This window comes from Pelodiscus sinensis, chromosome 4 (assembly GCF_052426305.1).
Source record: "Pelodiscus sinensis isolate ZL-2025 chromosome 4, ASM5242630v1, whole genome shotgun sequence".
Taxonomy (NCBI): Eukaryota; Metazoa; Chordata; order Testudines; family Trionychidae; genus Pelodiscus; species Pelodiscus sinensis.
In genome coordinates this window covers 95,523,382-95,547,995 of record NC_143055.1, presented here as the reverse complement: position 1 = coordinate 95,547,995, position 24,614 = coordinate 95,523,382, and the positions used below count along the sequence as shown (strand labels likewise).

Genomic DNA, 24,614 nt, shown 5'->3' with positions numbered 1-24,614 from the left:
CCTGCTATGGGTTAGTGGTGCAATAAACTACTATGCATTTTTAGCTAGAGGAAAAAGTCAAGTATCTATGCATATGTAGGTAACACAAGATAACTTATTCTCTCAACAGTCTGCTAGGTAGGAATGCATAGAACATAATAGGCCATGCCTCACCCCGTTTGTAAGTAGGGATCCAATGTAAGTCAGATCCATGTAACCCAGGGACTGCCTGTACATTCAAATGTAAGTACAATATTCTAATTGATTTATTGTCAAATGAGTAAGTAAACTAAGTAATGGGATGATGCAACACTTATTTTTTAGGTCTGACTTTATAAGCAGGTAGTTTTAGGGAACATGCAAGACAAATCTGACTCCTGAAAGATACAGTAGTCTAGAAAACATTGGGAACTACTGCTCTAGTGCTCATTTTCTTCTGCTTCTCAAGGAAGGAATGAGTTCATAAACAGTAACACTGAACAATGTCATTATCTGAGCAAGAGTGTTCTATATTTATCCATTTCTACTCATGTTTTATAAAGAGGCTGGTGACTTGAATTTAAAATTAAATTAAATCTAGTCATGTAAAATACAGTACTATCATCCTTGGACATTTCCCACAAAACTTGCTAAAACCTGTGTAAGGGTTTGGCCCCAAAGAAATATATATTGCATGGATGTAATTTTATTAACCATACCACAAACCTTAATTTAATTCTTACTATAACGTTAATCATTTCTCTTTGAAAACTATGACTTGAGCTGGAAAAAAAGATTGTGAGTTTGTTGCCCTCTCAGACGATCTCAATTATTTCATAGCTCTTCCCTCTAAAGAGCATCATTGGTTTAGCCAGTCTACTGCAGAATAAGACACTTTAAATGTTCCAGCATAATGCTCCTTTTCTATTTTAAATGCTCTTGATTCTGCAGACGTAATGAAAGTGCTTTGACAGCCCTTCAATCAGCATTTAAGTAATTTACTTCAGTTACATGCCTATAGATACTCTTATTACACATTTAGTACTAAATCAAGAAAAAGTTATCAAGAGCAGCCATAGCTCTTAACTTCAGCTAAAGGAGAGTATGTCTCTTTTCTTAGAAATACAGTTTAGAATGCATACTTCCTATCCAAAGAATCTTGTCTTTTCCTAACTTTACCATTCAATTTATATAATTATACAATCATTAAAGAACTTCCATTTATGCATTAAATTATGGTCTGGAAACCACTTGACTGGGATTTTTCGCAGGAAAATGTGAGTTACATATTCTAAGGTTGTTAAAATTCAATGGGAATTGGACATCAACCTCATGGTTCTGTGAAAAATCCTAGCTTAAATTGCTCAAAGCTGTTAAAATATTTTGAGTAGTTTCCACAAGTATCTTTTTCACAAATGACAGATGTCTTTTTAGACCAAAATATTTTTTCTATTAGTGTTGGTTAATCAGTTGAAACAAGCTACATGTCATGAGAATTCATTTATTTGATTAAAAGAGGTAGGTGTATTGAGACAAATGCACAGGGCTACATCAACTTTGTAGTTACAAGTAGTTTTAGTAATCCTGATTCATAGAATCAAGGCAGGTCTTTTTCTTTTAAAAAAGGGTGTGCTTACAATATGGCCACTATATTCTTATAAGTAGGTCTCTAAGCTGCCATTCTATTTGAGAGAAATGTCTGAACTTAAACTATAAACTCCAGCCTGCAATATGCTAGTGTTGCATTTTGATTAAAAAACTTTTCCCCTTTTGCTATCAAGGAAGATCTCGGCATAATTGCATCAATCAAGATATAGCAGTGAATATTAGCCTATGCATGATTCAGAGGCTGGTTGCGCTACTCAGTTACAAATGCAACTGTATAGGCCTGTAAGCAAGACATCCTTGTTTAAAAATAAGAATTGTTTTTTTCTGAATTTCATTTTACATAGATTAAAATCTATTCTTGCATCATTCCATATCTGACAGAAAATGCAATAAGTCTTTTGTACATTATTTCCAGTAGTAACAGAGAAAATACAATTATTCCACATATTAAACTGAATGCCAAACGAGGACCCCAGTGAGTATAGATTTGGCTCACAAACACTGGGCCCAGTATACGTGCTCCGCTTCCAGAGGCAGTTAACCAGCCCATATAGACACCCTGAAAAAAAAAAAAAAGGAAGAACTATGACTAAACAAAACCTTAATTTTCAGTGGTTATTCTAATGCAAAATTTATAAAAATCATTATGAAAAGCCACTTTCTGGACTATTAACCTATGAACATTGTTTTTAAGCAATACAATGAGTCAATCAAATGGCTTGAGTACACTGCATCTTATGGAAGTATTTATTTATATTGCAGCACAGCTAGTTCACTGCTTTAAGAGTAATGCCCATTGTGTTTTATCCTACAGCGATACAAGAGAAAGACAAGTTCCTGGGGAAAGATCTATTTTATAACAAGATGCAATAGATAGATACTAAAACAAGAGAAGCTACAGATACAAGAAGCAAATTACGTATATTAAGTAGCTATCTAAATCTACCCCTTTCTGATAGCATGGACATATATCCATATACATATTTAGTCTTTATATTGCTTCACTAGTATGAATAACATTCCCCATAACTGATTAACATCGAATTCAATTATAACAATGTGTCATACACATTCAAATATCACAAGTATAAGAAACTTTTTGGCTCAGACTGAAGTTCTCCCCTTGCAATGTAATTTTGTGTGTGTGAAAGGACTTGTATTAACTAAAAAACAGTTAAGATCACTTAAGACTTTCCTACTGCAGAATGCCTTTGTTGTTGGCAAAAGTAGGAAACTCTTCCTACATCTATAGCTGCCCAAATGAAAAGTAGCCACCTCCCTCAGTGTTAAGGAAAATATTGCTATATTTGCAAGGTAGGGATGTGACTGGGAATCAGCCATGTGGGAGTTGGGAGCTGGCCCCACCGTATAGAGGCAGGCAGGCAGGAGCAGAAGCTGCCTCCCCCCGTGCTTGAGACTGCCAGCAGTCCCAAGTAAAGAGGTCATGCGCAGCACCAGCACCCTCAAATGCAGAGGGTTGGGGGGCTGGGAGCAGAAGCCTGCCGACCTGTGATTGGGGCTGGTGGCTCCCCCTGTCTGGGGAAGCTGGCAGACCCAAATGTAGGGAACTAGCAGCCAGCAGCTTTAAGCATGCAGAGGGAGAAGGGGGAAGCACAAACTGTCCCCCGCTCCACTCTAGGGGTTGGGGCTGGCAGTAGGGGGAGGGATGGGCAAGACCAAGAGCAGGATCCCACTTAATCAGTTAACCAGGATTTTACATCCCTACCGTAGGATACTACCACACTGCAATTAAAACAGTTTTTTTGGGTTTTTTTAAATCAGATGTATTAGAATTCTGACTATCAATCATGGGCAGTAAGAAGGAACTATGAAGGCTGGGGCAACTTAGCTCTTTAAACCACCATGCAGCAGGACTGGAGTGCTCAGGTTACACACATCACACCCACAGGTACTACTCAAACAAATCTGACCAATGCCTGGGCTGTGTACACACCTGTAGTGTAAATGGGATGTGCAATCACTCGAACTGAAAACATCAAACTTGCCAATCTTATTAAACTACATTTTCTATCCATCTAATTCTCAAAAAGCCAACAGGATATACAACTATCATTCTGTCTCCTAGCCTCTCTCCCATTCATAGACAAAACTGCACCTGGCAACATCACAGTGACTTCACAATGTTCAAACCAGAGTATATAATATTAATCTTTCAAGTGTAAGCACAAGTGTAGAAAAGTCAGTTGTTACTTTTACATGTTTGATAATGGTTTGAAATGGCACAACGGAAGTCTAATAAGTTTGACTTTGCATACCTGTACCTTCGTTAATTAGATTTACATGGAGACAAACACCCTGCGCGTGCGCACACAAGCTAGATATAGCTAGTTCTATATCTAGCTCTGTTTAATTCTATTTTCTACATTGTTAAGCACAATGAATCCTTAGTTTATTTAGTAAAACATGTTTGTTATGTGGAAGTAAATAATACTTACATACAGTTAGGAAGAAAAAAGAAAGGTCTTATTTACAGGATGACACACCATATCATGGAAACCAGTAATTCTGTAAATAGCTTAAGGGCCATCTCAGGTAACTTCTAAACACAAACACTGTGGCTACGTCTACACTGGCCCCTTTTCCGGAAGGGGCATGTAAATTTCACCAGTCGTCGTAGGGAAATCCGCGGGGGATTTAAATATCCCCCGCGGCATTTAAATAAAAATGTCCGCCGCTTTTTTCCGGCTTTTAAAAAAGCCGGAAAAGAGCGTCTACACTGGCCCCGATCCTCCGGAAAAAGTGCCCTTTTCCGGAGGCTCTTATTCCTACTTTAAAGTAGGAATAAGAGCCTCCGGAAAAGGGCACTTTTTCCGGAGGATCGGGGCCAGTCTAGACGCTCTTTTCCGGCTTTTTTAAAAGCCGGAAAAAAGCGGTGGACATTTTTATTTAAATGCCGCGGGGGATATTTAAATCCCCCGCGGATTTCCCTACGACGACTGGTGAAATTTACATGCCCCTTCCGGAAAAGGGGCCAGTGTAGACGTAGCCTGTCTGTAAGGACGTTAGCAACTAACTGACTAAAAGATAAGCAGGAGCTTATCGATTAGCACCATCAATTAATCACATCCCCCCCAGCTGCCGCTCTGCATTGTACAGCTGAGAGAAGCTAGTGCAGAAAGGCAGTGAGTCAATCCCTCCTTCATGCCTTTCTTTTCATTCACTCCCCCTCCCCCCTACATACAGATACCAGCTACCACTCTGAATTGCACAACCTAGGGAAGCTACAAGTGAAGGCATTGAGTCAGTCTCTGCTCCACACGTTTCTTTTCATTCAGCCTGGTGTGTGTGGGTGGTGATGAATAAAAAGATATGCATAGAAGAGGGACCAACTCAGACAAAGCCTTTTCAAGCAGCTTCCTTAGGCTGTGCAATGCAGCGTGGCAGCTGGGGAGATTATGCTGTGAACCCGCACTAGCCAGACTCAGCGCTGGGACTGCATATCCTTATTAACTAGTTGACAGAAAATCTGTCAGTTAATCGATTAGGAAAGTAATTGCATTTTAACATCCCTAATAGTCTGATGTTGAGGGTAAAGTGAGTTTACAAGATTTTTGGATGTATACTCAAAGCAATATAAAGAAAGAGCAAAGAGATGGTGCAAGTTAAGCCTCCCAAATCTATGACTCTGGACTGGAAACATCTGGACCAGAGAGTCCCAGCATGTGGCCACTGGGGTGTCCCGGTCTGGGGATCTCTGGCCAACTCAGTAGCAGAGGGGCTGGACAGGGGATGGAGAGTACTGGTCCAGGAATCATCAGTTGCACTGGCAGCAGAGGGGCGAATGGTGGCTGGGGAGTCCAGCCACAGGGATCCCTGGTCAGATGTCAGAAGAGGGGCCAGGAGGAGTGGGGCCAGTGATCCATGGCCACAGCAGCATGACTGTCGGTGGTTGGGGATCCCTGGGGCCGGAGATCCCCAGCCACGCCAGCAGCAGTGAAGCTGGCTGCAACTGGGGATCCACGGCCACACTGGCTGTAGCGGGGCCGGCAGTAGCTGCAGAGCACCACAGCTGGGGATCCCTGGCCATGTCGACAGCAGTGCAGCCAGTGGCAGCTAGGGAGCCCTCCTGCAGGGATCCTCAGCCAAGCTGTCAACAGCAAGGCTGATGGAGGCCAGCAATTCCCGGACGCACCCACAACAGTGGGGCCTGAGGCAGCTGTGGGTCCCCTGGGGCGGGGCCAGCTGCAGGGGCCCTCCCCTGGTCAGGCAAAAATCCCTCTTTCGGAACCTGTCAGGTCCTGAGGGTGCCAGACCAGGGATGTCCAACCTCTATTACCTCTGCTAAGAGCATTTGCAAGACCATTACTGGAATAATGGGTCCAATTGTGGTATCTAATTTTTCAACATTCTTTTTTGAAATGAGAAGAAGGCTCAAGAGCCAGAAGAATTATTAAGGGAAATATTAGGAGACAGGAAACTTGTCTTACAGTAAAGGCAAGAAACTTGATTTATTTAGCTAAACAACAATGAGGAAAAGATTTCTGACAACAGAAGGCTTTTCAATCTAGCAAACAAAAAGGCTAATGTCTAGAAGATGACACTAAATAACGAAAGGCAAATTTTTAACAGTCAAGATAATCAAAGGAACAGATTATCTATGGAGCTGTTGATCACTTATTACTATAATCTGAACATTCCTACCTGGACTTGGACCCCACTGTGCCAGATGCTACACAAACTAGGGATGTTAGATAGCAATTAATTGAATATTTGCATAACTGCAACAAATATTATTTGTTACAGAACTATTTGACAGTCCCTGGGCAGGGAGGAGGGGTGGGACTGGAAGCCAGTGCACTCCTGGATCCTCTCCTGTTGTTTCAGAGGCAGCAGTGCAGGGTGGCAGGTGGGAGCCTTTCTTCAGGGGGAGCCAGTTTATAAACCAGCTCCCCATGGAGACTGGCTCCCAGGGAGCAACCTCTATCTGTGGCTAGCCCAGGCCTGCTGCGAACAGAGGATGCGCCGTGGAAACCTCCCTTACCCCAATCCCTGCTGCTGAGAGAGGCAGCAGTAATGGTGGGGGAGTGGGAGGAGAGAGAGGAACTCCCACCTTGCACCAGCTCCTGCCTGCTCCTCACCCCGTCTCTGTGGGAGGTAGCAAGGGAGGGGGCAGGTGCCTCTGCAGAGCCGACAAGCGATTCCACACATATCTGCTCCTGCCTCCCCGGCCCTGCTGCCTCAGATAGCAAAGCAGAAGTGTGTGTGTGGTGGAAGAAGCGGCTTGTGTCAGCTGATACACGCGGGGAGCTGGCTTGAAAGCCAGCTTCCTGCATGTACCAGTTCCTACCTCCTCCCCACTTGCTGCCTCTGATACAGAGGCAGCGGGGAGGGGATGCATGCAGAGATTCACTGATAAACCAGGCTTATTGATTAATCTGATATTCAGCTATACTGTGACATCCCTAACAAAAACTAGACTGATGCTATTTTTAAAAATATGCGCTAATTCAACCACAAGATAATGGTCTGATACAGGAATTGTCATATGAAATTCTGAATCATGAGATATGCAAGTTAGATCATTCTTGTTTATCAAAAAAAAATTCCCCAACTTTGCTTTAAAAAAGGTTACTTTTAGCAAATGTTTTAAGGGAGTCGGCTGAAAAAGAGCTTCAAAAAGTAGAAAGGGACCACCTTTATTGCTTTCAAATACCTGAAAATATAAGAGAATTCATTTGATAACCAACAAAGTAGTTTTGATCTAAAGAGCAATGAAACAACTTATGCCATCAAATATACATGTTACAGTAACAGCAACATCTAAACAAATTCCCTAGTTTTCACGCTTACCTGAGGCTTTGGTCCTAGAATTTTTGAGTATAAAGTATAGGACATGACATTGCAAACTGGATAGCCCAATCCTATCAGTATATCAGAGGTGATGTATTGTGCCAGGTAAATCAATGGAGTGTACAGGCACCAAGGCTGCACAACAGAACATCCTACTGGTTCTACAGTGTGATTAGATGGTAGTTGTGTTTCGAGTTTCCAGAAAGGTGTAATCATTTCATTGAAGGTGATTCTGGGAATGGTGTTATTCTTAATATCTGGAAATTAAGAAATACCATTTTAAAAAGATGATAATGAAATGTTCAGAGTACAGGTTAGCATTATTCATAATTATACCTTCCCACTGGATATTTGGTAATTGTTTTCCCCAGGGTAACAGGATGAAGAATCCAACCAAGACGATCAGTAGGCCTCCAAAGAGTACAGCACGCTCACCAGTCCTATTGAATAATTAAAACTATATTTAAATAATACATATTGACCCAAATATTGCTTTTTAAAGCAATATCTAAAAATCTACACAAATACAAATCCTATACAACTTATTCATGTGAATATTTCCAATTATTTCAGTGGAACCATTTGGTTAAAATCATTTGGCATATTTACTCTAGAGCACCTTTTTCTTTTGGAGGCCCCTCAAACATGCTATAAAACTCCATGGCCCACCCGTGCCACAGCTATTTCCTGCATATAAAAGCCAAAGTCAGCATTAGCAGATAGCAAGCAGGAGAACTGCCTGGGGCCACATGCTGCAGGATATCCAGCGAAGCCAAGCTGCTCAGGCTTCAGATTTAGCCAAGGTGGCTGAGTTCAGGGCCCCAGGCTTCAGCCCTACACAGCAAGGCTTAGGCTTTCTGTCATGGGCCCCAATGAGTCTAATACTGGTCCTTATTGGCACATCCCCTGAAACCTGCTTACAGGCCCTAAGGCCTGGTCTACACTAGGGGTAAATTCAAATTAGGATATGCAACTTCAGCTACATTAATTGCATAGCTCAATTTGAAGCATCTTAACTCTAATTTTGGCGCTGTCCACATGGTGGGAAGTCAAAGGGAGCACATTCTCCCTTCAACTTCCTTTACTCCTGGTAGAAGAGAAACTACTGGCATCAACGGGACACCCGCTCAGTTAAAATTAGCGTGTCTTCACTAGTCCCGCTAATTCAAACCCTGGAAGATCGTTTCGACTGTTTCAATCTTATCTGTAGCGTAGATGTGGTCTTAGGGAATCCTGGACCCCTAAGTGAGAACCACTTTTCTACGTATTTGAAAACCTCTCAGTTTTCTCTTATGTAAAGCTGTTCTTAAAAGAACAACTATCAATTTGGGTAGGTCACAAAGTAACTGGCTCAGTTTGCAGCAAGGAAACTATAAGGATAGTTAAACAATGGAACAAGTTATCTAGGCAGCTTGTGGAATTCCAGTTTTTTGAGGTGTTTAAGAACAAGTTAGACAAGCAACTATCAGGGATGTTCTAGGTATACTTATTACTACTTCGTGGCAGGAGAATGAAGTAGGTGATACTGAAGTTCTCTTGTAGCTCTTCATTTCTTACATTTGCTAAAATAAGGTGAGTAGAATTTGATTCAGATAATGAAGACCTGATCTGAAGTTCTCCAGAATTTTGAAAAGAAAAACATTTTCCTGTCTGTTTACATTAAGGTAAACAAGAGCAAAAACCTGATGAGCGACTTACTTCTTAGAAACTACTTTAACCACCATGAAGACAATGACTGATTCAATGCCAATTGCACCAAGGATTATTCCATTATAAAAAACTGCTTCTTTCCTGGTCCAAGAATACATATCCATTGTCAATGGAGTAGCTATGCTAGGCAGGGAAAAAATAAGAGACATTTACCCATTTTAATATACAAGAGTTTTAATGTAAAACGGGTGTACATTAAATCATCTTATTTTGTCATGTACCTATGAAAGCCACCTATTAAGTACTGACTTGTCCTTTTAAAAAAATGCATGTTTATACACAGCAGTCGCATCTCTTAGCTAGATACTGTAATCCTAAAGGCTGACCAAGTACTTCACTTCAATCACTATTGAAACAAGTCTGAAGTGGAACACACTAGCCATTTACAGGGCTACACAATTTCTAGGACAGAAAGTAAAGGACAATGTATTATTTCCCTTTCAGATTATTCCTTCACGAGTTTTTCACTTTCAGAGATTTGATACATAGAATTACCTCTACTGAAATCTGATGTGGATATTGCAGTTTACATCTCAACTCATTTAAGGAGCACAATGTGATCATCAACAACCACAAATGTAGACCCAAAGGCTGTGTCTAGACTACATCCCTCTTTCGATAGAGGGATGTAAATTAGACACTTTGAAATTGCAAATTAAGCAGGGATTTAAATATCCTGCACTTCATTTGCATACTTGTAATGGCACTCTTTCTAAAGTAAAATGGCAATCTAGATGCAGTTCTGTCAAAAATGGCAGGCTTTTTGAGTACAGGATCTTTTGAAAAAGCCTACCGTTTGACAGAACTGCGTGTAGACTGCGGTTTTACTTTCGAAATGGCACTTTCAAAAGAGCACCATTATGCAATTATGCAAATGAAGCATGGGATATTTAAATCCCCACTTCATTTGCAATTTCGTAGTGTCTAATTTACATCCCTCTGTCGAAAGACACAGCCAAATTCACTCAAAAGTTATATAAGGAAAAGTTATATTTAAAAAATGTACTCAACAGTTATATTCAGGGCTCGACAAATTGCTCGACAAATGTCAGCTGGTCACCCCGTTCACTGGCACTGCGCGCATGCACAGTGCCAGTCTAGCACATGCACGGTATGGGGCTGGCGAGTAGATCTTGCCGTGGTTCATCGAGCCTTGGTTATACTATATGCAAAATTAATTGCCATACATAAGGAAAAATATAGTACCACTCAATTTTAATTATTGTCTTGTTTATTTAAGTTGAGATAATGCTTATTAATATTTAAGTTACGGTAATGAAAGCAACTGAAAAGCATATGAACACTTTGTCTTCAAAGCACTTTATAAACGTTAATTAATAACAGGAGAAAATTGGCAGACTTACGTTTCAAAGACAGCAAAAACAAACAAGATGACAAAAAAAAGAATGTTGGTTGTTACAACAGCCATCTGGTCAATGTTTCCTTGGGCAACCTGAGCCACATAATCACTTTCTGTAAAGAAACATAAGAATGAACTGCAAAATTAAGAAGTTTTGCAATTCAATCAATTAGCTCCAATGTTACTCTGCGGCTACAGGTATTAACATTACACATAATGTACAACTGAGACAGTCACAGGAGAGCTTGCACACTGATCACTCATCTATTAATTAGTTCTCTTATCGAAGCTGATGGGACTATTAGTCCATAAGGCTGGCTGCCTAAGATACTAATTACCACATCAGAATAAGGCTGATAAAAAGGCAGGAAGGAAATGCCAACACAGGAGAGGGAGGAACAGGGAATAGCAGAGTGTAGACCGGGGTAGGCAAAAAGGGCCTCCGTGGGCTGGATCCGGCTTGCCAAGCAGGTGGATCCAGCCCACGGAGGCTCTGCTGCTCCCCCGCCCCCAGGCCTTAATTGTCCAGGAGGCAGGAGAGCACGCAAAGCCTCCTCCTGCCCTGTTAGGAGCACATGTGCTTTGAAGTGCCACGCACTGCTTGCGGGGGAGGCGGCTTTGCACACTCCCCTGCCCCCACACTAATCAGGGTATGGGGGCAGAGGAGCTGCGTGAAGCTTCCTTCACCCTGCCCCATCCCTGCGAGGAGCCCGTGGCACTTCAAAGTGCCACTGGCTCCTCACAGGTCGGGAGGAGGCTTCCCGTGCTCCCCCGCCCCAGGCCCTGATTGGCCTGGGGACAGAGGAGTGTGCCAACCCTCTTCCAGGGCATGGGTACCTAGTGGAAAGATGGGGCAAAGGGGCTCCCCCACCCCCAGACCAATTATGGTCTGTGGGTGGGGCAGCCCTGCCCCTTCTGGGGTGGCCCGGAGCTACTTCAAAAATGTTTGAAGTGGCCCCCGGGCAAAAATGACTGCCCACCCCAGTCTAGACAGAGGCAGGAGACATCCATTCCCCTCAGGCCCTGGTGAGAGGGCCAAAAGCTATTTTAGCATAGTAAATAGACTGTTGCACAGGGATTGTTGTGAAAAGGATGGAAAGAAGTCAACATAGACAAACACAGTAAAGACACAACCATAGGAGGCTGCACAGTTTCTGCAAGAGATGACAGCAGAGGAGCCTTGCTCTGTGACATGAATCTTTCTGGGTTTGGTATAGATACTTTAAGAAATAAATTACTATTTTGTTAAAGAAAGTGTTGAAATTGCAATTCCTCTTGACTTGCATTTAAAAAAAAATTTACACTCGAGCTAAAAGTGAGTATGATTTTGAACGAGAGCAGAAAAAGTATTTACCATTTCCTAGAAAATATGTCAACATCACAAATAAGAGACATCTGTAGTAAACAAATATTAAGTAATCCTGAAAATATTGAAGATTACACTAAATAGAGAATCTGCTTCTTAATCACCTTTTCCATAGCTCCATATTCTCACAGATTAATTCCCAAGGAATAAAGAGTCCCAGCAGTATCCTCCGCAATACTTTTTCAACATAGCAGAAATGGTAGATTTCAAAAATGTGTTTAAATTTGATACAAGCTGATTGCTAGAACGTTTGCCTTGATCTGTTTTCATAATTTAATATAGAAAATATATGGCACTGAAATAGTTAATTACCACATAAAAGAGGTGTTTGATTAGCTGTAATTTTTCATAAAATATAATATAAAAGTGAATGGGATGTATTCACAATTTTAAAAAAACCCTCAATTCTGCCTAACAGGGTAAACAAATGCTGTTTACATGTAGGCTACGTCTAGACTGGCATGATTTTCCGGAAATGCTTTTAACGGAAAAGTTTTCCGTTAAAAGCATTTTCGGAAAAGAGAGTCTAGATTGGCAGGATGCGTTTCCGCAAAAGCACTTTTTGCAGGAAAGCGTCCGTGGCCAATCTAAATGCGCTTTTCCGCAAAAAAGCCCCGATCGCCATTTTCACGATCGGGGCTTTTTTGCGGAAAAGAAATCTCTGTTGTCTACACTGGCCCTTTTGCGCAAAAGTCTTTCGGAAAAAGACTTTTGCCCGAACAGGAGCAGCATAGTATTTCCGCAAAAAGTAGTATTTCCTTACAGTAGGAAATCAGTGCTTTTGCGGAAATTCAAGTGGCCAGTGTAGATAGCTGGCAAGTTTTTCCGGAAAAGCGGCTGATTTTCTGGAAAAACTGGCTAGTCTAGCCGTATAGTACATGTTGTCTGGGAGGTAGAATTAGCAAGAATTCTATGTGAATTGGTTACCAATTTAGCTTGTGTATTATCTCTAATTTAAATCTAGATATTTAACAGATTTTCATAGGACTCTGTAGATTACAGTTTATACACAGTAAAACTGCATAATATCGCACATTACGTAAACAATAGTGGCTAGATATAGCTCATAAGAGTATCATGTGATCGGTTCAAGTAAGTAGTATAATCTCCATGTCTGTTTAACTCTGGGTTAAATGAAGAATGTACCTTAATAAAATACTCTTTATATACAATATGATAGTAAATTAAAGTAACATGAAATGTGTCACTTCACACACACAAAAAATTACCTTCTGTTTCAAAATTGATGCTTTTGGATGGTCTTCCCCCGTCATCTACTTGATGTTCTCTAAAGATTGAAAATTGTTCTCATTAGCACAATTAACCAATTCATTTCTTTTGTACCAAGTCACAATTACAAGATTTTCTAATAAATAATCTTAACCAGTCTTTGAGCTTTTAATCGCTATCTGCAGAGCTTAGATTTCATTGTAATTGATACAAGTGTGTATACCATCTAAACTCATTTATAAACTTCTCTAAAGTTAATGTCACAGGTTTTTTTGCCTCATCTGTTTTTAAATGCATCTTGAATAGAATCTGAAAATATAAAGCCACCATATTAAAAAAACTCCAAACACTAGCAAAATATGAATTAAAGGCACCAATTCAGGAAAGCATCTCTATTCATGAAAAATGTTAACTATGTGCTCAATTTTATGACTCAGAACTGGAGACTGGCCCAACATCTTTGAATGTGCATTAGTTGTGTCTTGGTAGACCATAGGATCCTTTCTCAGGGTGCTGAGTTCAGTGATTTCAGACATTGGTTCTGTTCAGCTAAAATTGTGTAAGACTTTCTATGGTGGGTATGACCTTACAAATTCATATATATTGCCCGTACAATAGGCTAACCTATTCAAGTTAGCACATGTGCAGCAGAAAGGTACAGACACAGGAATTAGAGATACAGGCAGTCCCCGGGTTACGTACAAGATAGGGACTGTAGGTTTGTTCTTAAATTGAATTTGTATGCAAGTCGGAACTGGTACATATTGTAGGGGAAACTCTAGCCAAACATTTTTCCAGAGCTCAGTTTTATTCTCCCACACCTCACTTCCCTCAGTCCTTTATTCTCAAGCTGAAGTGTCTGCTGAGAAAAGCGGCTCCCTGGTCTGCTGGGGCGGGGGCGCTAGCTTCGCGTCTCCCTGGTCTGCTGGGGGGAAGCAGCTAGTGCCGGGTTGCCTCATCCCGTTTGTAAGTAGGGATCCGATGTAAGTCGGATGCATGTAACCCGGGGACTGCCTGTATAACCCTTTAACTGGCAACCTGGCCAGGCAGTATGGTGCTGTGGGCCCAGCCTCTACTTGCAGTAGGCCCAGTCAGGATGGAGAAGTCCCCCAACCCATACTGCAGGCATAGGTCCACTCCAGCTCAGCCGGACCCACCGTGGCCCCCTGCCCACAGGATCCCAGTTAAGCAGTTAAATGGTCAAACATGATATTTAACTGGTTAACTGATTAAACAGGATTTTACATCCCTAACAGGAATGTAAATGTATTTCCAGCATCCCACTTGTAACTCCATATGCTGATCTCAGTCATCTCCAAATGCTGTGGCTACCCAAGTTATTCAAAAGTCTTTTAGCACTAAGCCTCGAGTAACTCTTCAGTACAACATGTGATGACGACCAACTATCCATACATACCTGGGAAAAAAAAAGTAGCAGTACCCCACCCCTTAATATTCCCAAAGCCAAAAAGAAACAAATCTCACTGGTCTGGGTCTCGAGACATGGATATAGACACACTCAAGGGAGCTGTACTCCCGCACGCACCAGCCCCAAGGGGCCAGATGCAGCGCCCAGCTTCCTTTGATCTAGCTCACAGCAAGGCTGTGGGCTTTCCTTTCCCCCAGAAGCAGGGCAAGCTGGCACTAGCACTCCAGCCCTATTGGGGTAGGGGCACTAAGGCAGGAAGATTGCAGCAGGACTGAAGCGCTAGGACAGGCTCACCCCACTGTAGGGAGAACGGAGAGGGAGAAAAGCCCCAAGCCTCACCACAGGCCAGGTTGTAAGTTCTCCATCCCTGAGCTAGGAGACAGATGCCGAGAATTCAAAGTATTTGCAGGTCAGCAGCTATGAAGCTTAATATTTCTATATGTGTTTCAGCTATGGAGGCAAATCTCTATATGTTTTTCAAATTCAATATACTAGGTATATGGGCATTAACATCAGTAGTGTTTTGCTTTTATTGCCTTGTATCTCGCCCATACATTACTAAGCTTTGTTCACTGAAGAGTGAGATTGCATACGTCACAGAACCTAGTTACTCTGGATAATACATTAATAACATTAAGCTTTGTAAATGTTCAAGATGTAAAGATCATTACTCTAGATCTATATTACCTGAATATAGCAAAGATTAGAATAATATTGATAATTCCTAGGAGAGCTCCCAGTAGAACGGGTGCTGTGTACATGTTCACTTGGAGATTGATGATTTCCCACGTCACTCCTTTTTCTCCAATCAGAGAGAAGCAAGTCTGAAAAACTTAAAGAGAAAAGCCATTACCTCAGTAAATTCAAACATTAAAATTATTACTGCATTACCTTTAGGGAATTCAGCGCACAGTCATCTGAAGGGTACCAATAGGATCTTAACTATCTGGAAATACAGGCATGTCTGTAGAACCTGAAGTCCTCAGAAAGCCATATTCATATACTCAAACAGCAGTATGACACAAAGAATGAGGCCATCAGTTACACAAGGCCAAGAAAGGAAAATTATCTAGCTACCTATCATCCACTTATGACACTCTGTAGTTGAGCCTTATGTGCTAACTCCATCTACTCTCCCTGCTATAGGAAAGTCCAAGCCTGAAACAGGGATATCTTTTCTGCAAGACCCAGCAGAAGGGAAACATAAAACACAAAAACAAAACCCTCACTTAGCAGGTGATGAATGGGAGCAAGAGTGTGCATATATGTAAGAACTGCTCCCCTGCCTAGCCTATGATCATCAGGAAGTTGGTCGAGTGTCTACCAAAATGGAGCATGGGAAGAGAGAATGAAGCCTGTATGTGAGTCATTCAGGGAGACTGCCTCTTTGCTTGTGTAATCTCTTTAATGCTTTTTTCATGGTTGATTGACAACCAGCCACAGAAAACTCACCCACAGAGATAAGGAGATATACTAATCATGCTCAACAGCCGTAGTTTCTTAAGGTAATTGAGCAAGGTACAGTTTATAGCTACCTATGGAATGAGGTCAGGCTGGCACAGGCACTTAATACTAAACTCTCCTCTCCCTAAATAAGGTACAACTAGTTTGCCGTTGGACCAGCAGCTGGAGAAGCATTGTGGAGATGCTTCTTATTTTTTGTTGGTTTCATTTTCTGAGCAGCATCAGAGAGTCCAAAGCTATTTGGTTAATCTAGTTACATTGGTAAATTGTCACCAAAATTACAGTGAACAGTGTGTTCACAAATAATTAGACTTATTTTGGCTTGGTAATACCTGTATAGCTACTTGTGGATAAACCACAGCAGTACACTAAATTTATTCAGTTTAATATTATGACAAAATGTGCTCATTTTTGTGAGGAAATTTCCACTCTCAAACTTAATGTCTGATTTTCTCCTAACAAAGAAGTGAGATGTATTTGAGACAAGAGGAAATAAAAGACACTGTACCAGGTCCTAATATGAATCCTATGGCTTGACAAGCACTGGTGTTGGCCATGGCACTAGTTCTTTCTTTAAGAGAAGTGGCACCGGAAATGTATGATCGAACTACTGCTACGTTTCCTAAAAAAAAAAAAAAAAAGAGAAAAAAAATCTCTAGTCATAGTTAGTTCAATTCCCCCCTTCCCTTATATAGCAAACAAGCAGTTTACTAACAGTACCCAATGTTTCCCTCTTATATGCACCCAAAAAAGTATATAATCATTCAGGTCCACAAACAGTGTTAGGTAACTACTTGTGTTAATCATTTGGGAAGTTATTCACCTAACAACAAATTATTTTGATTAAAATAACCTAAATCTTGTCCTCTGTTAGGTAAGAAAATAAATTCATTCATCTTCAGTAGTTTAAATTCTGCTGTAATTACCTGCTCCAAATCCCACAAGGGCACGAGCAATCAGCATGTAGTATTTGTTGTGTGAAGCAGGTAAATGGACATAGGCATAAAGGCAGTTAGCAGCCACAGAAATGGCAATTGAAACTACAAGTGGTTCTCTTCTTGGCCTGTAATTGGACCATAAACCAAAGAGAGGTGAGGCTATCATTTGTCCAAGGCTGTATGAAGCAATAATCCATCCCAAGAAACTTGCATCTGCGGTCAGATCAATCTGCAGAAATAAGTAAAGTGATTTTAAGAATTATAGTGTACTGATCATATCAGCAAGAACAATTTTGGAATCAGTACCCTATAATATGTAAGATTCTGTGTTATACCTCTAACATGCAGAACTTACAGCTGAGATTCAGCATATGAAAAGAGTACCAAGAGTGAAGGACACCAAGTGTGAGCACCAAGAGAGGAGAAATTGCTTTTGTAGTTGGCTAGCCATTCACAGTCTTTGTTTAATCCTAAACTTATAGGTTAGCCACTTCTGATAGCTGCTAGAAGTGGGCCTCATCCTCCCTGGTTGAATTGACCTTGTTATCTCTAGCCTTATTCTTGACTGGTAGACTTTTCATATGCCTGTATATTTATACGTGCCTCTGGAATTTCCACTACATGCATCTGACAAAGTGGTTTTTTGCCCACGAAAGCTTATGCTCCAATAAATGTTAGTCCATACGGTGCCACAGGACTTCTTGTTGTTTATGCAGATTCAGACTAACACAGCTACTCCTTTTTTATAAGTAAATACTGTACCACAAATGTAATTAAAATCAACATACCACTTGACAGTGCAAATTACTACTACAAAAATAAGTATCAACCATTAAAAACAAAATACATAAAGTCTGCACTGAAAGGTTATTAAAGCATGAAACAGAAAACAAATTAGTTTAAACATTACTTTTCAGCATTTGGGGAGTTAGAGAAATAAGTCCCTGGTTCATCAATGATATGTATTGTATGCGGAGTCAGCCTATATAGAGCTTGTTGAAGGAATGGGTTTTAAACTAATGTGATTTTATGTTCTAGTCAAGCAGAAAATAAAAATCATCATCATTACAATTTACAAACCTTTTGCAGATATGGCCACACTGACATAATTACAATTGAAAAACCTGCAATGTATTAAAAAACAGAAAACAGAATTGGAGTTACTGTACACTGCTATATATTATCAATAATCAAGTACTGTAGAACAGACATTATGTAGCTGATACTCCCGCTTTTTAAAAATACTGTTCCCGAACTGAAACTCCACATGGCAACCATGAATGACACACTGGATTAAACGACAGCAATTGCCTATCAGTTAGAAGTATTCTTATTTAAAATAAGAGCACCACACTATGTAGATGTTAAAAAAAAAAAGTCAAATGCATTGGACACCTAAACTGTGATCATGGTCCCAACTGAAATCTATAAATAGGTGTTTTCCCTCAATCCATATCAAGAAGTAGATCTAAAAAAAACCCAGATTTTTCTGATATCAAATTAATTTTTCATTTAGATTAAATACTTTTTTCAATCCTTCATCAATACAAGCATCAATCTAATATCACATTACCCCACTTAGAAGTCAAAGAGATGCAGATACCAGAAACCAACCAAATTCACATATTAAGGAGTCTGGATCTAGGAACTAAGGAAGGAACTGTTCTGCAACTAAAATTAATTTTGATAGCTTAGGGGACCAAAGTATTTAAATTCCTTATGAGGACAAACATTTACACATGTATATACTTTAAAATCCAATATTTGTATTCCAGCATTGAAGATAAATCCTTTTTCTTTAATACTAACAGTTGCTATTAGCTTTTATTTCTTTCAAATATTTGATATTTCATTTCATGACACTATCTTAGATCTGTTTTGCTATGAATTACAAACTTACCCCATATCAGTCCTAGTACAAAATTCATGTTAATTCAGTGTCATGACACCTCCCCATTGTCACAAATATGGCATGAAATCTGACTTCTTTGCAATGTATATGGAAAACAGGCAGGATACTATGTTGCAAAATTATTTTATGAAATTTAACCTTCCTTTTAATTTATTAACCGTATTTTCTCTGTTTGCAAGTGATAATTGCATCTTTATGATCTACTAGCACATTTACTCAGCGTTGCTCAGGTCCATAAGGAGAGGTTCAGGGCAGAGAGGTTGGGGTGTAGGAGTTAGGGTTGGGGAGTGGCTCTGGGCAGGGAAGTGTGTGTATATATGTGTATGTGTGTCCAGGAGGTAGCAGGGTGGACAGGGAGGGACAAAACTCCCCTCTTTCTTCCCCCCCCAGATTTGTACCAGGGCTGCTTGCTCTTTCCCTTCCTGTGCCTGTCAAGAAGTGAGAGCAAAGTATACAGGTCATCTGTCCTTTTCGCTCCCCAGCCAGAGTGAGGAATGTGTCAAACTGTGAACTTTCCTCTTGCTTCCTGAGGAAGGGGAACAGCCAGCAATGTCCCTGTATGAATTTGGAGGGGCGGGGGATGGGGAGGCTAAAGGGCTGACGCAGTTCCAGATGGGGGAGGGTAGTGTGCCCCAGCCAGCCCCTTTCATGTGCCTGGTAATTCTCTTTTCTGTATGGTTTTGAGATGCAATACCATCCCATTTCCCTGGCACAACCAAACCCTTTACACTGCTTTAAATTATAAGAGGAAGCTGTATACCAAATTCGGTGGTTCTAGCTTTTAAAGTTCTTGAACAGACAGACAAGCTCTCTCAAATATATAATAGGTAAAAAAAACCAAGTCTAGTAAAGGAGCAAGAACAGTTTCAATATATAGACTTCTTAGAATTTTCAAGTCAAAGTAATACATCTATTCTACAAATAGTGTTGTAATTCTACTGGATGAATATCCAGATTACTTACCTACACTGCTGAGAAACATTGTAAGATACATAACATGAATGGACCTCCACCTACTCCTATAATGTTGTTGAGTTTCCACAACATCCCCATATCTTGAACAATAAAAGAAGAAATAATCTCATTTTGTTGTTTAGCTCTTAATGAAGAATTTCTCAGCCTAAAGGATATCAAAAGCATTTTTCACAAGTTACCTCAAATAATACAAATAGGATATACATTTTGTATCTTACACAGTTCCTAACCATTCACTAAACATTAAAACACACATCGTAAATTAGATCGATTAGTTTCTGACATAAAGCTCATCTTTTGATGAAACAGCAGCAGGCCCTAAATGGGTTCTCCTTTGCAAAAAGAAATATGTATCCTATTTTTTCAAGTGCTATTAATGATTGTTACAACAGTCTGAAAGTCACACATTTCAGCAATACTACATACTATACATCTAATACATATCAATTGCAAAACTACACTTTTGCCCATGCTGTATTTTTCTTTTTCAAGTAAATTCACGTTCATATAAAATGCCAAACAGATCACAGTAAAAATGATTTTGGTTGGCTTATACTTAGACCCTGAATCCTGCAAGCTATTCATGTAGGTAAACTCCTTGGGAGCCCCACTTGACTCCAATGGACCTCCACATTGGCTTAAGGGTTCTTTGTGTCACTGTATAACAGATTATAGGATTAGAGCCTAAATCATGACAGCTAAATAGTCACTTTCAGTGTTATGAATTTAATAGAAAAATAAAAGAAAACCATAACAACTGAAAATTACAATTAAAAGTGAACCTGACAAGCCTATTTTAATTATTCTTAAACTTAGTGAAATACAAAATGTAAATAACCATAACTTGGGCAAAATAAGTTTAACATTCTAAGATAAAAGACCTAAATTATTATTACAGTTACATGAGCAAGAATTTATTTTTATACAATGTATGCTGACAGTATCTCTTGAAGATGTTTTTATTTTTCAGAGGCAATAATTCAGATGTATTCTCAGGATTCTTCTGAGAAATTCTCTTCTGGAAGGACAATCTCTGTTATAGGTAAGTTGACCCAGTCCACATAGTTTTTGTACTTGGTGAGGTTTTTATTTTGTTATTGTTTTTTTAAAAAAACAATAACATCTTATGTGGAGGCAGCTGTTATAAAAGCGACTTACACGGTCATAACTTTATGCCATTTTTTCCAGCATAACTGAAGCAATACTATTCATGTGCACAGAGTGGTCATCTTCAGAAGATAACTATTACTCACTTCTGGAGAAAAGTGATTATTTAAGCTTCCGCCTTTTGTTGTGAGAGTAGAGAACGACAAAGTGCTATATAAAATACCTAGAAGAGACAACTGCAGAGAATGAGGGAGCTGTGTGCATTACTTTATCTAAATACCTAAATTTCCCTGTTTGATATCCTGCCTGACTGTATAATGTTAAATGAAAGGAGGCTGGTGGGAAGAAAGCTAAGAATAAACAAAACTGTGATAAAGATAATACCCTTAAGGGAACAATAGCAGAAGCAATTGGCAATGCACTTAGGTGGTACTGTGCCATTGAAACTAGCAAGATTTTACTTTCTCCAGGCCTTCGCTAAATTCAAAGGTGATACTAAAACCTTACAGATTCTGGCCTAGGGAAGAAGGGTGATTGAGGTGATCATCAGCAGATTCCCAGACAGGAAATTCTGGCAAAAAACACACAAAAGCAGAGACGAATGTGTCAAGGTCTCGTGCTTCTCCCAGCCTAGAGATGGAGGCAATTGGACTGAATGGAGCACTCCAAAGCTTGCAAGGAAACATTGAGGTTTAGATAGGGGAAGTATGCACACAGGCCTCTATTGTTTTTACCCTTTGCTCTGCATGCCTCCTATCTTTGGATGAATAAGCAATTTTGTCCTGAATAAATTATTTTGAGTCACTTTAATCAGCAGTTGTCACAGCCTTACAGAAGGAAAAGGGCTTACAGGTGTCAAACACATTTGTGCCTCTCACATTAATGCAGTTGGGAAACAAGGGGGTTACCATCCAAACTGCCAGTTTCACAGTGGCTGGACAAGTGACTTGGACTTTTCAGCTTAGATAAGAGGAGACTAAGGGGGATATGACAGAGGTCTAAAAATAATGACTGGTGTGGAAAAAGTGAATAAAGAAAAGAACTGGGGGGGGGGTCACCAAATGAAATTAATGGGCAGCAGGTTTAAAACAAACAAAAAGAAGTTTTTCTTCACTCAGCACACAGTTAACCTCTGGAATTCTGTTGCCAGAGGATATGGTGAAGGCTATGACTTCAACAGGGTTCAAAAAAAGAGCTAGACAGATTCATGGAGGTTAGGTCCACCAATGGCTATTAGCCAAGATGGGTAGGAATAGTGTCCCTAGCCTCTGTTTCTCTGGAGGTGGGTGACAGGGGAGGAATCATGTGAGGATTACCTGTTGTGTTCACTCCCTCTGGGGCATCTGGTATTGGCCACTGTCAGCAGACAGGATACTGGGCTGGATGGACTATTGGTCTGACCCAGTATGGCCATTCTTATGTGTTCCACTCTTGAGAAATATGCAGGAAGCCAAGCCCAAATTACAGATTCTACTCAGACTCAAGACCACCCATCCCAATCCTTTCCTCACCAAACATGAGTCAGCATAACTGTCAGCTTTGCCTGCCTCAGGGATTGTGGTGGTGTCTGTGTATATGACAGAGGGAAAGCGGTGTGCCCTGCTTCTGCTGTACCTAGCTTGTAATGTGTGTTGTAGGGTAAGGAATGTTGTGCCTCCTTACACTCATTCCACTGCACACACAGTACAGTGAAGTGGAAGAAGCAGTTAGCACAGGGCATGCAACTATGGCTATGGAGAAATCACAGGCAAGAGACGGCAAGCCAAACTGACCCTGAATACCTTGGGTTGTTGCAGTCAACTGACACCTGGATCCCATCAGATTTAGGTCAGGTTGCAGGACTCTACTGAGGGCCACAGGCCTAAAAGACTGAAAGCGGTCTAGAGTGCAGCTTGTCCTTTAACAATGACAACAACTATGACAGTAGTTGGGATGTTAAATTTAGATGAATTAACTAATTGAATAGTCAAAGGGATTTCCATTGATTATTCGATTAGTTGATAAGGGAGCCTCTGGCAAACCTCTTGCTGCAGTTCAAAAGCAGAAGACCTGCAGGGAGCACGGAACTCCCCTACTGGCCCCCTTCTGAGGTACGTCAACCTTTGATAGGTACATTTCAAAAGCAGATGCCCCACAGGGAGGTGGGGTGCCTGTAGGGCTTCCTTTTGAAATGTAGGAGAGCACAGGGTTCTTGTCCATTTCAAAGGCTCAGGCACTGCAGGGAGTACACATACTCCCTGTGGGGCTTCTGCTTTTGAAATGTATAAGAGCCCTGCAGAATCGCAGCAAAACTGGAGTGAGCGGAGACAGCTTCAGTCCCACCTCGCACCATTTCCCACTGTGCCTCTACCTAACCTGTCCCCTGCAGAGATAGTAGTGGGGGGAACCTGCTTTTAAGCCAGCTCCCCCCAGCACCAGCTCCCCTCCCTCTTTGATAGAGGCAGCAAGGGAATGGGAGGGGGGAGGGACTAGTCACTTCACTAGTTGACTATCTGATAAGCTTATGTTTATCAGACAGTTGACTAGTTGCTTAGATCCCTAGACAGTAGAGTTTTATTCTTTGGCATCTACACTGAGACCCAACTATTTAAGAGCAGCCACTTTAAGAGTGTAACTTTCATTCACCATCAACTTGGTGAGCTAGAGTCAACAGAGGGTGATGGGGCCATTCTCCAGTCTGCCCAGGTGAATAAGTGAAGGGAGACATCACTGGTCACACATCCTACAGACAGTCAAAACGCAGCGGAGCAGGCTCTGAGGTTCACCAGCGGGCTCCACTTGGTGGGGTTTTAATTCATCCCGGGTAGGCGCCTTGATCTCGCCTCCTCTTTGACTGTGTCAAAGAGCCCAGCTGCTGTGCTAGCCCCCAAATGCCACCCCCTGGGACTGCTCGCAGCAAACGGGCTCATTCCCCCCAGGGGCGGGGCCCTGGCTGCCGACTGGGCAAATCTCTGGCACCCGAACGCGCGCCCCGGCTCTGCCCCAGGACAGCTGCTGCCCGGCGCGGTACAGAGCGGGCGGCCGGGGGGGGGGGCGCAGCGGGCGGTCTACCTGCTCGCCGCCGCCGCCTCCTCCTCCTCCTCCCCTCCCGAGCTGAGCAGAGGCTCCTGCCCGTCGGCATCGGCGGGGACCGCGGCCATGTCTGGTGCCCGACACAGGCTCCCGGCAGGCGGGGAAGAGCCTCCTGCCCCGCCCGCGACGCCGTTTGTTGCTGCTTTGCCCCCCTCCTGCCGGCAGGGGCGCGGCTCAAGCAGCTCGCTTTTCCCGGCCGCGCGCGCGCGCGCGCGCACTAACCGCCAGGCGCGCGCGCCCGCTTTTCCCTAACATTGCTTGGCGTCACGTGGGCGACGGGAGGCGCGTCACGCCTGAGCGCTGCTGGCAGAGGCCAGTCTTCTCCGCGGTCCGCCCAATCCGGCGAGCTGCGGAAGAGGCCGGGTGGTGGCATCGCCCCGCTATCGACCTTCAGCTTTGCCCCGCCCCGCCGAGGGCGGCTGGCCCCTCCCCCCATGTGCTTACAGCGCTAGTAGCAGTAGCGGCAGCGGCGGTCACACGGAGCCCGCGGCCGCCTCAGCGAGGGACGCGGGGGAGCAGCGGGCGGCGGGAGCCTCTCGGGAGTTGGCGCTGGCCGGCCGGGCGCGGATTCCATGCCGGGCCTGGGGCGGGACGGCAGCGGCTTTGTTTGCGGCCGGGGATCCGACTCGAAGGAGAAGCGCCGTGTCCGCCTGCGGTCAGTAACTCGTCGCCGG

General features: G+C 42.0%; 2 protein-coding genes across 6 annotated transcripts in view; one reads left to right on the top strand and one right to left on the bottom strand.

Annotated features, from left to right (window-relative positions):
• Positions 1-276: 276 nt before the first annotated feature.
• MFSD8 (major facilitator superfamily domain containing 8) lies at positions 277-24,512 on the bottom strand. 2 transcript variants are annotated; one of them, XM_075929882.2, is made up of 12 exons: positions 24,385-24,512; positions 19,750-19,841; positions 17,955-17,998; positions 16,863-17,103; positions 16,445-16,558; positions 15,160-15,304; positions 13,043-13,101; positions 10,452-10,560; positions 9,076-9,210; positions 7,714-7,817; positions 7,378-7,634; positions 277-2,125 (listed from the first exon to the last, which is right to left on the bottom strand). In XM_075929882.2, the coding sequence occupies exons 2-12, from the start codon at positions 19,778-19,780 to the stop codon at positions 1,919-1,921; spliced, it is 1,446 nt and encodes a 481-aa protein (XP_075785997.2). In that variant the 5' UTR covers positions 19,781-19,841; positions 24,385-24,512; the 3' UTR covers positions 277-1,918. The 2 variants fall into 2 exon arrangements, with proteins under 2 accessions (XP_075785997.2, XP_075785996.2); XM_075929881.2 differs by lacking the exon at positions 24,385-24,512 and adding an exon at positions 23,920-24,178.
• The window catches only part of ABHD18 (abhydrolase domain containing 18), a 40,773-nt gene continuing 40,612 nt past the window's right edge, over positions 24,454-24,614 (top strand). For 2 of the 4 annotated variants that reach the window (XM_089778001.1, XM_089777998.1), the window contains exon 1: positions 24,454-24,595. The gene's annotated coding sequence lies outside the window, so the exon portion shown is untranslated. The remainder of the gene's footprint in view (positions 24,596-24,614) is intronic. The other 2 variants (XM_089777997.1, XM_089778002.1) reach the window with 2 other exon arrangements.

What these genes read in the sequence shown, in the direction of transcription:
- MFSD8 (XM_075929881.2), bottom strand. Translation starts at nt 24,008, where the DNA reads ATGGCCGCGGTCCCCGCCGATGCCGACGGGCAGGAGCCTCTGCTCAGC. An exon ending in AATGTTTCTCAGCAGTGTAG is followed by an intron (nt 17,999 to 19,749) that starts GTAAGTAATCTG and finishes AATACATTGCAG; the next exon opens with GTTTTTCAATTGTAATTATG. An exon ending in AGGATTCATATTAGGACCTG is followed by an intron (nt 15,305 to 16,444) that starts GTACAGTGTCTT and finishes TTTCTCTTTAAG; the next exon opens with TTTTTCAGACTTGCTTCTCT.